This window comes from Lissotriton helveticus, chromosome 9 (assembly GCF_964261635.1).
Source record: "Lissotriton helveticus chromosome 9, aLisHel1.1, whole genome shotgun sequence".
Lineage (NCBI taxonomy): Eukaryota > Metazoa > Chordata > Amphibia > Caudata > Salamandridae > Lissotriton > Lissotriton helveticus.
In genome coordinates, this window is record NC_136070.1 from 275,992,981 (window position 1) to 276,006,715 (window position 13,735).

The window sequence follows — 13,735 nt, forward strand, 5'->3', positions numbered from 1 at the left end:
GTGTGTGTGTCTGTCTGTGTGTGTGTGTGTGTCTGTCTGTGTGTGGCTGTGTGTGTGTGTGGCTCTGTGTGTGTGTGTGTGTGTGTGTGTGTGGCTCTGTGTGTGTGTGTGTGTGTGTGTGTGTGTGGGGCTCTGTGTGTGGGGCTCTGTGTGTGTGGCTCTGTGTGTGTGGGGCTCTGTGTCTGCTAATACACTCGACTACTCTCTAATGCTCACCTATTGCCATTGTAAATGACAATACCATTTATTTATGTTTAAAAAAAAAACAAAAAATGAAAAGAATGCCAATAGCTCTAACTTTAACAAAGACAAGACCATTGCATTGTAAATGCTTGTTAAACCATACTGTTTACGTTTATTTAAGGATATAAGCAATGGACATTACAACTGTTCCCTTCAGGTCCCTGTAGTCATGTCCTTAACTTTTCAGGTAAAACCACTTGCTGATTTCTGAATAGTGAGTGAGACATCGTTAAGGTAACCATGTTTTTTCTGCTTCCATTTCACATGCTTTACTTAATCTTGCACTCCCTCCTTCTCCCTCTTTTCTTAAGGCTGTAACGTAATGAGGCTCGAGAATACTTCTGAGGGGGGCAACATGTGTGAGCGTGGTTGCTTTTGTGGATGATCGGGGACGAGCAGAGAAGGAAAAGGACTCTGTCTGTGTCTTCTCTGGGCAGTAAGGAAGAGACAATGTCCTCTTCTTTTCTGTGCTGGCAGCTGTCCCCTTCCTATTATTCCCTCTCTTTCTGTCTTCCTCCTTACTTACTGAAAACCGTGACTTGAAGAAACGGTTCACAACCTCTTTTCTTCTTTTATTTAGTTGCTTCCCTGTAAAATGGATCCCAAAAAGACCAGCATTGGCATAGCCAATAGGTCTCGCTTTTGGGACTTTATAAGTATTTAGTTATGCAGCACAATATTCTTGGTACATCAACTGTTGCATGGCTAAACACTTATAAGGTCCCAAAGGTGAGACCTATTGGCTATGCCAATGCTTTTTTTTTTTTACTTTGGGTGGCTAAACTTTGTCAGTCTTGGGCTATACTGGTGTATTCCAGAAGTTGTAGTCTTTCTTTACTTCAACTGAACCAAATACTCCTCCTTTACAATGGTTCGTATAAATAAATGTCAGGATTGTGAAATGGTGTCCCCAGTGACACAGAGGCTATGTTGTAAAGTTCTAGGCGAGCAAAGATACTTACTATTGTCTCTGTCTGTGTGTGTGGCTCTGTGTGTGTGTGTGACTGTGTGTGTGTGTGTGACTGTGTGTGTGTGTGTGACTGTCCGTGTGTGACTGTGTGTGTGACTGTGTGTGTGTGACTGTGTGTGTGTGACTGTGTGTGTGTGACTGTGTGTGTGACTGTGTGTGTGTGTGAGATGAGCTGGAAACCCACACCTGCAGTGTGAGAGACAGCAGTGTGTATGAGAGACAGCAGTGTGAGAGACAGCAGTGTGTGTAAGAAAGACAGCAGTGTGAGAGAGACAGCAGTGTGAGAGAGACAGCAGTGTGAGACCTTTTATTTACGTTTTGGTTTTTGAAACATAAATAAAACGCATTGTTATTTGCAATGTCAATAGCTTAAACTCTCGTAAATACGCGACCTTTTGCATTGCAAATGCAATAGGTATCGCATTTGTGAGAGATTAAGCTATTGGCATTGTAAATGACAATGCCATGTATTTATCTGTTTTCAAAACTAACACATAAATAAAAAGTTTGTCATTTGCAATGCCAATAGCTCTAACTTTTGCAAAGGCGAGACCGTTGCATTGTAAATGCTTGTTTAATTATGACATACATAACCTGTTGATGACTGAGTGAGTCAGGAGATGGTGCTCGTAGGAATTGTCTCAGAACAGGTTGAGGGAGCTTCTTTTATTGGTACATTCGTGGTAGTATTTCAAGTAGAAGTTCTTTGTCTATATACTTTCCCCTTTGGTCATTAGTAGGAAATATCAATCTCATTGTCGTTAAAGTCAGACCCAGAGGTACATTTTTCTAGCAGTCTTTGACGATTTGTGGCAAATTTAATATTTGCCATGGTCTCGAATACAACTCTCCTGATCCTTAAATCAAAATCAGACTGAGCAGAATCATACTGCCTCCAATTTATCTTCTTAGGATGTGAGGATGAGATGAAGGAAGAGATGCCATCCCAGAAATATTTTTGGGTAATGTTTACCCATTACAGCAAAAAGAAAAACGTTCTGTTTAATAAGCAACAACCTCCCAGTGTCTATCTATAATGTATATAAACTCTGGTGAGAGGCATTAGTTAAAATCAGCAAAAATGCACATTCAATCAGCAGGGGATATGCCCGTGTGCAGAACCCACTGCCCAGCGCACATGTCAGAACCAGTTTAAGAAAACACTTGGAGGTAAATCAGCAGAATCCAATCACTTGTGAACCCCTCTTCCTACAAGACTCAGCTGGTCTATGACATTAAGAATAAATGTCCTACCTTACTAAAAATAGCATCTCACCTTATTTGTAGGTTACAGGTATAGATGGCACATACCTCCTTCTTGCACTCTTAACAATAAGGAGAATCTGCTACTCAGTTCCATTTTGTTTCACAACAGCCTGATTTTCTACTGTGATAAGTCCATCAAAAGCAGAAACTTATTTTTCTCCCATTTCCAAAAATGTGTTTTGCACAACGCTCTCCTTCTTTGCCTAGCAGAGAAAGATCCTGGCTTGAAAGTTGGGAATCTGAGCCTGGCAGGTATCCCGATTTTCTGTCCTAGTATCAGTCATTAGATATTTGGAAAAAACAGGAAGCTCTAGTGGTAGGCTCAACCGTATATTGCCCATTGAGTGGATAGAGTTTCAATTTACTTCTTGTTCTTTCTCGTTTGAGATGAGTTTACTTCAAAAGTAATGAGTGGGACAAGGGACATAGTGAAAATAAAGCAGTGAAACAACCGTCTCGCGGAGCAGCGAGGATAAATCAATGAGAAACAGTCAGTAGAAGAGAGCAGAAGCACCTGTTGTCTATGAACTATTACCACAATACACTGCAAAAGTCATGATTCATCAGAATTAAGTACCAGTGAAACTTTTGCTGAAGCCCAGCACCATCAAACATCAGCACAAATTGAGCACTGCCTCTTATAGGTCCCTGCGTGGGTATGTTTACCTCCTTTCCTTGACTAAAAGGCTAGTTATTTCTATAAGTTTTGGGAGTTAGGAAGATGTATGCATTTTATGGTGCAGACTTATGCTTACAGAAATGACTGGGGTGCCCACATCATTTGATAAAGAGTAATGTATGGTTAGGTAAGCAATCTTTTCTTGGTTAAACACTGATTTGGAATTGGTCATTGAATTTCGACCCATGCATGAGCCCCTGCTTATGCATGGGTCGGAATTATGAGTTTGGTTTTATTTAACCCCTTCAATAATTGCAAGATGTACCAGATAACTCAACATTTGTTGAATTTGGTGGGTCAATCCTGCTAAAATTTAACAGGGAAAAGCATACAATATTTACAGTATCATGTGGACTGTGGTGCTTTAAACGCTGAAGTCTGCATGTTCTTCCCCAGAAATCCGTAATAGGTGCTATTTATCACACCCGATAAATATCGAACACTTTGGTATTGTTTGTAGGAGAGTAGGGTCTGCACTCCAGCCCCAGCTCTGGCGCGAAACTGGACAAAGGGAAAGGGGTGTAACCACCCCCTTCTCAGGTCCACCCTTAGGAGGGAACCAGTCAGGTAATCCAGCCCCCTTTATTAGTATAAGTATTGGAGCTGTGTCCCCAGGACTTTAGATTACCCTGGACAAATCTTTGAAAGACATATCCTGGACCTTCGACATTCCATTTCAACTGGAAGACGGAAGCTATCTCCCTTGTGGTCAAGGAGTGACCACCCTGTGCAAACAGGCACCAACAGCAACTTCGCCGGTCTGCATTGTCGAGGCTCCCGTCGGATCCCGAAGACTTTGCGACTCAAGAACTGGACTTCCAGACTTCTCTGACCCCGACCCACATCCACAGCAAAGCTGAGACACGTGGCGGACACGAGAGACGTGGGACCGGACATCTTGGACATCCTGCATTTTGCTACCTGCACTCCTTTCCTGACTGAAGCCTCAGTAAGTTGTGCATTGGGGTACGAGAACCCCCAGCCCTGAGCACCATTTGCACTGAAGCCCAGGCCCCCCACACTCCATGAGTGTCCCGTGGGCCCCGCCTTTGCATTTGAGCTAGACACGTCTTCCCTGTTCCTTGCCCATTGGTTTGTGAGCCCCCTGAAGACCTTCCTTTGAATTTAACTTGCTTTCATAGTTGCTCCAGGCTTGCTCCCGCTTCCCTGAAAAGGAGAAGCGCCACAGACCTTGCTGGTCTGCAACAGAGCCAATCTCGACATCCTGCGTGGGTTGCGGTTGCTTAGGCTTGTTTGGTCCAATCCGGATACTGGCACCGCAGTCATCTGGATCCATCATGGGGTAGCTCGAATCCAGCATCTGGTCATCGTCGATGCCTGCTGGACCTTGTGGCTGAAGAGACAAACTCACCTTCTTAACCTTAAAGCACCCGACATCGCCTGGTTCCTTCCTGGTACCTACCTGGTCACTGGCTAGTGACCCAGACTCTGTCCCCTCTGCTTTCAGGTTCTTTACATATCCGATCCACCCAGACACTTTTCCTCTGGTCGCCTGCAGCACTTCTTTGCAGCTCTCCATTTAAAACGACGACGAAACCCGACACGAAAAGACACCTATGCACCCGGCTTCCCTGGGTGAGGTAACATGAGAACTCTGGTGCTCCCGTGGGTCTTGACTCTCGAAGTGTCCTAGTTTAAAAGGGTTCCATCCTAGTCCATCCGGAAGTGTCCTTGTAACTTTGTAACTTTTACGATCTCCTTAGAAAGTCAATTGGAACCCGCGCCTGTGTTTAGACACTGCACGCGTCTCCCGTGGGCCTCCTACTTCCTAACCCTTGGTTGTTTAGTGTAGCCCCAGCGATCCCACAGGCCCTAGGCCTGCTTTCTAATTCTCTTGTGGTGCTTATACCACTTTCTTAGTATATGGTTTGTGAGGCCCCTAGGGCATAATGTATACTGTGCAACTTATCGTATATTAACTGTGTGACTTGTATTGTATTTTTACCTCTGACCTCATAAAGAGTGCAGAGGGGTTGTGTTTAGATTAAATACATGTATATATATTTGATATATTCCTTGTTTGGTGTCCTTTCATTTGGTATTCAAGGGATTATATATGGTAAAACAACTTGCTTAACTTGCCTACTGAAGTCTTAGCCTGAAGACTGCTGGTTCATGCTACCACTAGGATAGCTTTCTATAAGGTTGACTTTACAACTACCATCAATAAGGGTCGATTAGACTGGTGCAAGGTGCCCACTAGAACTAGTGGCCATCATATGCCAGGCTAACTTCTCACATTGTTATTTACCCGATGCGATAACTAGCACCTATACTTGCAATCAGATCCTAAATATGAGGAGTAGGATGTTGTATGGGAAATGACCGGTCCTGCCTTATGCTTTGACAGCAATGCACAACAGTGGAATTGGTCCTGCAGTATTTTAGTTCCTTGCTCTGATTGCAAGCCCATAGAGATTTGAGGTGAGATTTGTCAGAGGGTTAAATTCATTGTGTGGTAGAATGAAGGGAATGCTAGGACAGGCAATGTTCCTGTCTAGGGATATCATCTGTCTAGGTGTGATCAAAATAGCTTGGGATTTCAGTGATCTGTTTAGGTCCGATAGAATGCCTTGGGAAGATACGGTTAAATGCCGATTATAAAAGAAGTGCAGGTCAAACTAGTTCTTAAAACAGTTGTATGTCTGACTATTGCATACAGAACTATTGTGTCAAATAAATATTGTATTGTAAATATCTTTTAAAAGGCTATTGTCCCAATGTGTAGAGATTTTCTATTATGGACTGATTCTTTTTATTAAGTTCCACATGCCATTGACACTGCCTTCTGCCAACAACTAGTGGCCGGCAGCGATAGCAAGTTGTGGAGAATGATACACAGTTCTGAGCCTATAACCCAGAGGCCATCAATCAATCAATCAGGGGTTTATAAAGTGCGCTACTCACCCGTGAGGGTCTCAAGGCGCTAGGGAGGAGGGGAGGTGCAGCTCCGGATCAGTCAAAGACCCAGGTCTTGAGGTCCTTCCTGAAAATGTGTAGGGTCTGGGAGCGTTTGATCTTCATGGGGAGCTTGTTCCAGGTCTCGGCTGCAATGTAGGAGAAGGCTCTTCCGCCTGATTTGTTTCTGCGGATGCGGGAGACCACTGCCAGGTTGAGGTTGGCGAAGCGGAGGTTTCTCTTGGGTACTTGAAAGGATACTCTCTCGTTGAGGTATTTGGTCTGATGTTGAGGGATTTGTAGGCATGGGTGAGGAGTTTGAAGGTGACCCTCTTCTCGACGGTGAGCCAGTGGAGGTCTCGTAGGTGTTGGGTCATGTGTTCGTGACACTGTGTCCCGAGGATGAGTCTGGCTGCGGCGTTCTGGATGGTTTGGAGTTTGTGTTGAACGGTTCTGTTGATTCGGGTGTATAGGGCGTTTCCGTAGTCCAGTCTGCTGGGTATGAGTGCGTGTGTGACGGTCCTTCTTCAGTCGGGTGGGATCCATTTGAAGCTCTTGTGGAGGATGCGCAGGCAGTTGAAACTGGTGAAGGTGACGGCGTTGATCTGGCGGTTCATGGAGAGGGAGAGAGTCGAGGATGATGCCAAGGTTTTGTGCGTGGTCTGTAAGGGTGGGTGGAGGGTCCGAGGATGAGAGAGAGAGAGAGAGAAAACTCTGTTTATTTAGACCTTAGTCTTTAAAACCAAATTGAGTAAAATTCAGGGTATTATACATAATTAATTATTAGTAAAACAATATACAGCTTTTGTTAAAATATTTAAAAGGTATAAAAATATACAAAACATTCTACTTAAAAGCTGAATCGTCTTGGACTTTTAAAGTTAAGGCTATTCATTATCTTCAGCAGTCCACCATTACAGTAAGGAGATTTAAAAGATATTAACCCCATGCGCGCTGCGGGTTTTCCCGCTGTGCGCTTACTTTTGCGAAAAGCCGCGGTTCATGTCGAGCTAGCGTACGACAGGCGTAACTCATGACGAGCTGAGCTCGTCATGAGCGTGGAAGGGGTTAAAACCCATAGGACTTGTCCCGCCCAAGTTACTCTTCTTCTTTTATTATATACAGGGTAAATGGTGTTTATCACTACACTTCTTTGAGCTTTCCCCTGACCATTTGATTTCTTTCTTTCAGGTAGTAACCCAGAGCTATAGCTATTTCTAGATATTCCATTCTTAGTATTAAATTGATTGCTTGGGCTCTCACTCTTGTGTCATATTTTATGAATATGGGTCGCAGAATCCGTTTTCTCACTTCAACACACGAGACAATCAAGAAGAATGTGCATTATCTCACACTTAGTCCCCATACCGCATTTGCATAAACCATCTGGGTACATCATTTCTGCCGTGACTTTCTCCTCCCCTCGCCAGGGGATAATGCCAATTCTCATTTTTAAAATATCCCACCTAAATCCATAGTTCGGGAGTGCTTCTAGGTATGGATATCCTGTATCGGTTTCCCATACTTCTATCATGTTTTGTACCGATTTTTTTTTTGTTTCTTAGATAACCTAGGTCCTGCATTCTCGAGTGCTCCCTTCCTTGTGCTATAAGTGTCACTTTTGTAAAGACTACTTCTAAGGGGTTTTGGATTGTACCCACATCTAGGCAACAGGATGAGGACCTCGGTCTTCTCTGAGTTGAGCTTCAAACAGCTGTCTTTCATCCAGGCCGCCATGTTCTTCATCCATTCCTGGAAGCAGAGTCTGGTGTCTTAGGGATTTTTCGTGAGTGAGAGGATGAGCTGGGTGTCGTCGGAGTAGGATACAATACTAAGCCCATGCTGTTGGAAGATGGCAGTGAGGGGGGCCATGTAGACGTTGAAGAGCATGGGGCTGAGCGATGATCCTTGGGGCACTCTGCAGTTGATGTTGGTGGGTTCAGGGAGGAAGGAAGGGAGGGAGTCTGATCCTCTAGGTTCAGCCAGAGAGAAAGGATTGGATCCAGTCAAGGGTGGCTCCTTGTATCCCCACGTCGTGAAGTCTGGCTGTGAGCGTGCAATATGAGATGGTGTCAAAGGCTTCAGAGAGGTCTAGAAGGATGACGGCCGCAGTGTGTCCCTGGTCGAGTAGCATGCGGATGTCATCAGTGGCGGCAAGGAGGGTGGTCTCAGTGCTGTAAATGCTGCGGAATACAGACTAGGAGGCCTTCAGCAATCAATGGACACAGTGAACATTTAAAGAGGAGAGTCAAGAAAGGGGAAAGAGAAAAAGAAACCAGATGAAGGAAAGATCCCATCCAAAGACCACTCACCACACCACCCCACACTCTCTACCCCCAACTCTTCTCCACCAGTAATCCCAGCATCCCACATCCGGCAGAAAGATACTTATTGAGGGTCAGGATCGGCACCCAGCCTCATGATAAGGTCTAAGTGTGTTCAGTCATCTCGGGGAGCAATTGCAATATCTGCAGGTGTTTCAGGCAGGTCACCTCTCGAAAATCTACTGATCCTAATAAAAGGGGCCCATAGCTCTGGATACACAGCCGCCCTATATTCAGCCATCAGTGATATACCCTCCATTGCCAGGGTAACCCATAATCTGTGTAGCCACATTATGTGGTCCATGACTTCCTCTGTTCCCCAGGGCACAAGGAGTATGTGACATATAGCATTCAGTGCTAGTGCCATTTGCCTCCCCCGATTCATCCCCAAGGAAAAGTTCAGGGGATAGGGTAACCCTAAGACCGTGTATGCAGGGAAGCGGAGTGTAGTTGTGTCAAATGCTAGGTCAATGTCGTTCAAGACCTGGTACCTGTACCTGGCCAATTTAGGACAATGCCACAAGAGGTAAAGGAGGGAGCCCATTTGGCCACAGCCCTGCCAGCTTTTTTCAGAGTACCCCTTATTCCAGCTATGTATGCTAAGCTTGCTGGTGTAAGGTACCAGTAGGAGGCAATATTATAGGCAGACTCTGTACCGGACAATTTGTGTGCTGTGTGATGTAACCTATAGTAAATGTTCCTCCATTCTTTGTTGGAGAGGAGGTGTCCTAGTTCATCTTCCCAGCGTATTTGGCCCTTGGTTTTTGGAGCGAGCTCCCGTCAAAGAGTAGAGCATTGAGTTCAGAAATAAGGCGCTTATCTCCATTTTTCCACGCCAGCCTTTTCTCAAAGTGGGTGGGGGGGGGAAGGACCTAGGCTTATTTCTCGGGAGATTCTATGTTCTGACTGCGCACTACGTATCTATAGGCAACTTTAGGATAAGTTTATTCGTGCTCCTCAGGTGTACTCCCTGCACTGGAGTGTAAACTTGAATAGATAAAGGTAGCACCCACACTATCAGTATGGGTGTCTCCTGGGGCACAGGAATGTGCGATAATTCTGCTAGCAATTTTGAAGAATTTGCTAGCAGAATTATCGCACATTCCTGTGCCCCAGGAGACACCCATACTGATAGTGTGGGTGCTACCTTTATTTCTCGGGAGGTCATTCAGTGTCTCACCTGTGCCTACTGGAATAAATCTGCCACTGGAAGTGAGTAGTCCTTTTGCAGCTGGTGGAAAGGGATAATCCCAAAGGGGTTTAAAAGTGAGCCCACGCACTTGCGGCCCCAAGAGATTTTCTATTATTAACTTCAATGGGGACTATGTTTTTGTAGAAGATTGTTAGGACGCAATATTTATGGTAGACAGTATTCTGACTACAATATTCTTGTACCATATCTCCTTAAAATACTCACTGCATCCAGCTGCTGCAAGGTGCAGGTTTACCTGCAACTATGGTTGCCACCTATGTACATTTCCTCAGAATGATTTATGATGATTTTAGAGGTGGGTTTTTGTTGGGAATCAAACAGATGATTTCGGACACAACATAATCGTTGTCGGAATGAAAACTGTAGGTTTTGGGGGGAAAATAAACATTCAAGAGGATGAGAAACGGAGGAAACACCGTTAAGAGAAATGACTTCTGAAAGGAAGTTTAGATGTGTGGACAGGTGAAGTATTAGAAAAATCCGTCCTGCAAGGTCACCTTTTATTGAAGAAAGAGGTTTGGAGGATTAAGGAGAGGACCTTAGGCAGGAGTAATCCTCAACCTCATGTGTATCAAAAGTGAATCATCCCAGTTGCTATAATTGGTTCTTCTTTCATTAAACGTTTGTGCTTTGCTCCTGTCTACATAAACTACAGTGCTCATAGCCCCTGTAGATCTTTTCTGCCTTATTAGGTTAAGATTCATATAAAACGAGTCACTGATGTCTAAGTCAACCAGTAGGAACAAAACCTAAGACTTAAATGCAACATATAAACTCTAAAATGGTAGAGTACTGGCCTTTGTAAACCTGCATATTTAGAAGCTTGTGGGAAGTTTATGAAGCTTGCAATATTATAATAATGATAAAGATGCACTGTACTGCTACACTGTTTGGATTTTGCCCTGTACACCATTGTTCTGAACCACAGTTTCTCCACAAACCCAGGAACCAGAGTCAGTCTACATAGCCTTGACCATGCACTGCTTCATCTCACTTGTGACATGCACAATTTCACAATAACACACCACACCTTCAGCCACATTGCATACATTTACCAGCAGTCGACATACCCTTAGCCATGCTCTGCATGCTTCGGTTGTGCTCTGCTAGTCCAGTCACGATCGATGCCCTGTTGAAATATCACCTTGGTGTGGAAAGGACGTTGACTCATGCTTGTTACACATCTTGTCAGAGAGTCTAGTAGTGGGAGGAAATGGGTTAAAGAGAAGCTTGAAATGATTTTTTTTTTTACATAAACACTGGTACCTTCTGCTTTGAAGCTATTGGTTAGTGTTTGTGGACAGCTTCACATCATAGGCTTCTCTGTAACCATTTTACATTATCCCATGCATGCATGATCAAGGAAACATTGCACGTACACAACCACAGTCAAGTAGACAACCATCAGCTAGATGTGGCAATGACTTCAGCTCTTGTCAGCCGCAAAAAATGAATCATACAAGAAGGCTGTTGAGCTACCATCAAAGGCAAAGTATGATGCCAGACCTGTAATAGATGAGCCTTGCTCTCCCGGAATGGTTGTGATTGCACACCTTGAAAATGCCCATCAAACACAGAGACAGAAGATGCGAGGATTTATACCCTTGTGTGTCTTGTCAAACAATCCAACACTAAAAGTGAGGACCTTTATGATGATATATTCGTATCATTGAGCCATTCCCCAGAAACATTTTGTCTTAACTTTCGACTTCTGGGGTGTCTGCGTTCTACTGGGTCAGTAACTTTCTCCATTACTTGCACAGACTACATGCAAACATTTAAGGGACACTTACCTTTATCTTTGTATCTTGCTCCTATGAAGCACATCGTTATAAGCTTGCACTAGATACAATTTCTGTAGTAAGAGGTATATATACACCACCAAGTATATATACACCAACAGGACAGTAAAAGGCTTCATAGAGAAGGTCTCTGAATCTTGTGCTGTGAATCACCCTACTCATGAGTTCAATAGCTGTTTTTCTTTGCCAGTCTACTAAGCTCTTTAGCCCTTGAGCGAGATTGGCTGTATAGTTCTACACTCATTTCCTGAGCCCATTTTGTCCAAGAAGTGATGGACTGTATATCCAATGCCTGTTAAGTTCCGAAGGGGTTAAGCCTTCACATGCTGGTGACTGGCATTTTATCCCCGAGGCAATTTACTGAGTGTATCCAGAGCTTCCAGTTCTTGAGGTGATTTGTTGTTGTGCTTGTGTTAACCTAAACGCATCCAGTCTAAGAGTGGAACGATCATATGCCTTTGAGCTGTGTTCTTAGTTTTTTTTCTTTTTCTTTAAGATGTACATATGCATATATGTTTAATGCTTCTCTCTTGCAGAATCCGTATTATGGCTCGGCGAACACTGAAGCTCACATATGTAGCAACTGCTGCCTTGGCAACATCCGGTCTTTACCTCTACGGCAACAAGTATGTGGATCCCAACGATTTCGGCTTCATCAGGATAGGACGAGCTGTATTTGCTGTAGGTTCAACATGCATGTCAGAGGTGGTGGTGTGTATTATTGAAATGTGTTGTTTGAATGTCTATGCATAGATGAGTCTCCAACCTTTGATGGGATTTCTAAACCCCATACCATTCCCAACAGTACTCTAAATTGTACTGTGAAACTTATATCTAGATGAATCCCAGATCAGAAAAATAAGCTTAAAAGAACAAAAATAACAATCATACATCAGCTGATGACTGTGCCCTCCTCAGCTAACCATTTGCAACCTAGAAACTCTTGTCCACTTGAACACCTTTCAAGTAACCACAGGCAAACTTGAAATGCACTTTGTTAATGGAAGTTCACTCAATCATAGTGTGGCACATGTGCATCAGTCAACCATTCTAATGCAAAACTACTACTAGCATGATTGCATTCATACCCACATTCCACATAGTACCAACACCAAGGGGCTGATTACGGTGACGAAGGAATCGCCGGCCCAGCTGTTGCAGTCCCTCCGCCATCTGAATGAGTATTTCCCACATCACATTAGGATGGTGGGGGGAAACGTTCGGCAAGCATGGCGGGCGCCAGGACCGCCCTCCACGCTTCCGCCACAGGCAATCGTAACGATTGCCTGGCGGAGCGGATAAGATTGGGGAAAAGGTGCCCAATTACAATGTTGGCGTCAGCCAGCCTTTCTATGGTGGTGGAACCCGCCACGATCCCGCTACGATAGCGGGCGGAATCAGCCCCTTAGTATTTAATACTAGTACAATTGTTAAATTCAGAGAATTGTACATTTTAAATCTCATCTTTCTCAGTTTATCTTTCTGTCTTACCTCTCATCCTTGTGCTTCTACTACATATCTTAAACTTAAATCTTAAGACGAGTATCAAATTTAACATATCAGTACACATTCATAAAGATGACAACTTAATAAAGGAGCAGGAATGTTATAAATTCCTAAAGACTGTTTCTTGATTGATTACTTAGGTTAATGCTAGTACACGTGTATGCTTAATCCTTCATTACTGTATTAAATAATTGAACTGAAATTGTGAATTATGTTTATAAGGGTGTTTGCAAATCTGCTTTTATATATGTGGTTTTTTATGTTGTTAACTTACAGCTATTCATAAAAATTTATAACAGTTATTCTTTACCTTTTGACTTCTATGGACCCCCACTTAATAATTACTGGAACTCAAGGACCCCCACAGAATCTATGTTCGAATCCGGGGAACCCTACTGAGCCATAATTGAATCCGAGACCCTGGCATAAGCACTTTTGAAATACAAAACAGTAAAAAATTCCACAAATGATTAAATATTTAATTTAATTCACAAATATAAAAAATCAACATTATAATTTTAATAGGAAGGTTGGAGCTTTTCTAAATTCAAATGTGGTCTGTCGTCATCCATACTCTATTTTGTTTGATGCGCTTGCACTTCTCCCATGAATCAATCTGAAGATATCAACTTAATTTTTAGCTCTTAATTTTCAATTCCCTTACATTTACAGAACGTGTTACATTTTTCAATTATACATTTTGCTGTTTTATTTTTAGACACTTTTTTATGAACCTGTTAATTTTCTAAGCAGCGTTAGATTTGCTGAGTAGGCTTTGCGGACCTAGAACCACTGGTCTAGATACTCACTCCA

At 43.4% G+C, this 13,735-nt stretch overlaps 1 protein-coding gene across 2 annotated transcripts in view; it reads left to right on the forward strand.

The window, feature by feature from the left end:
* Positions 1-13,735, forward strand: part of ADCK1 (aarF domain containing kinase 1) — an 855,153-nt gene that overhangs the window by 51,700 nt on the left and 789,718 nt on the right. The window contains exon 2 of one of the 2 annotated variants that reach the window (XM_078659980.1): positions 11,953-12,097. In XM_078659980.1, the coding sequence (XP_078516106.1) occupies positions 11,963-12,097 (135 nt within the window). In that variant the 5' untranslated portion in view covers positions 11,953-11,962. Of the gene's footprint in view, positions 1-11,952; positions 12,128-13,735 lie in introns of both variants that reach the window. The other variant, XM_078659979.1, reaches the window with a different exon arrangement.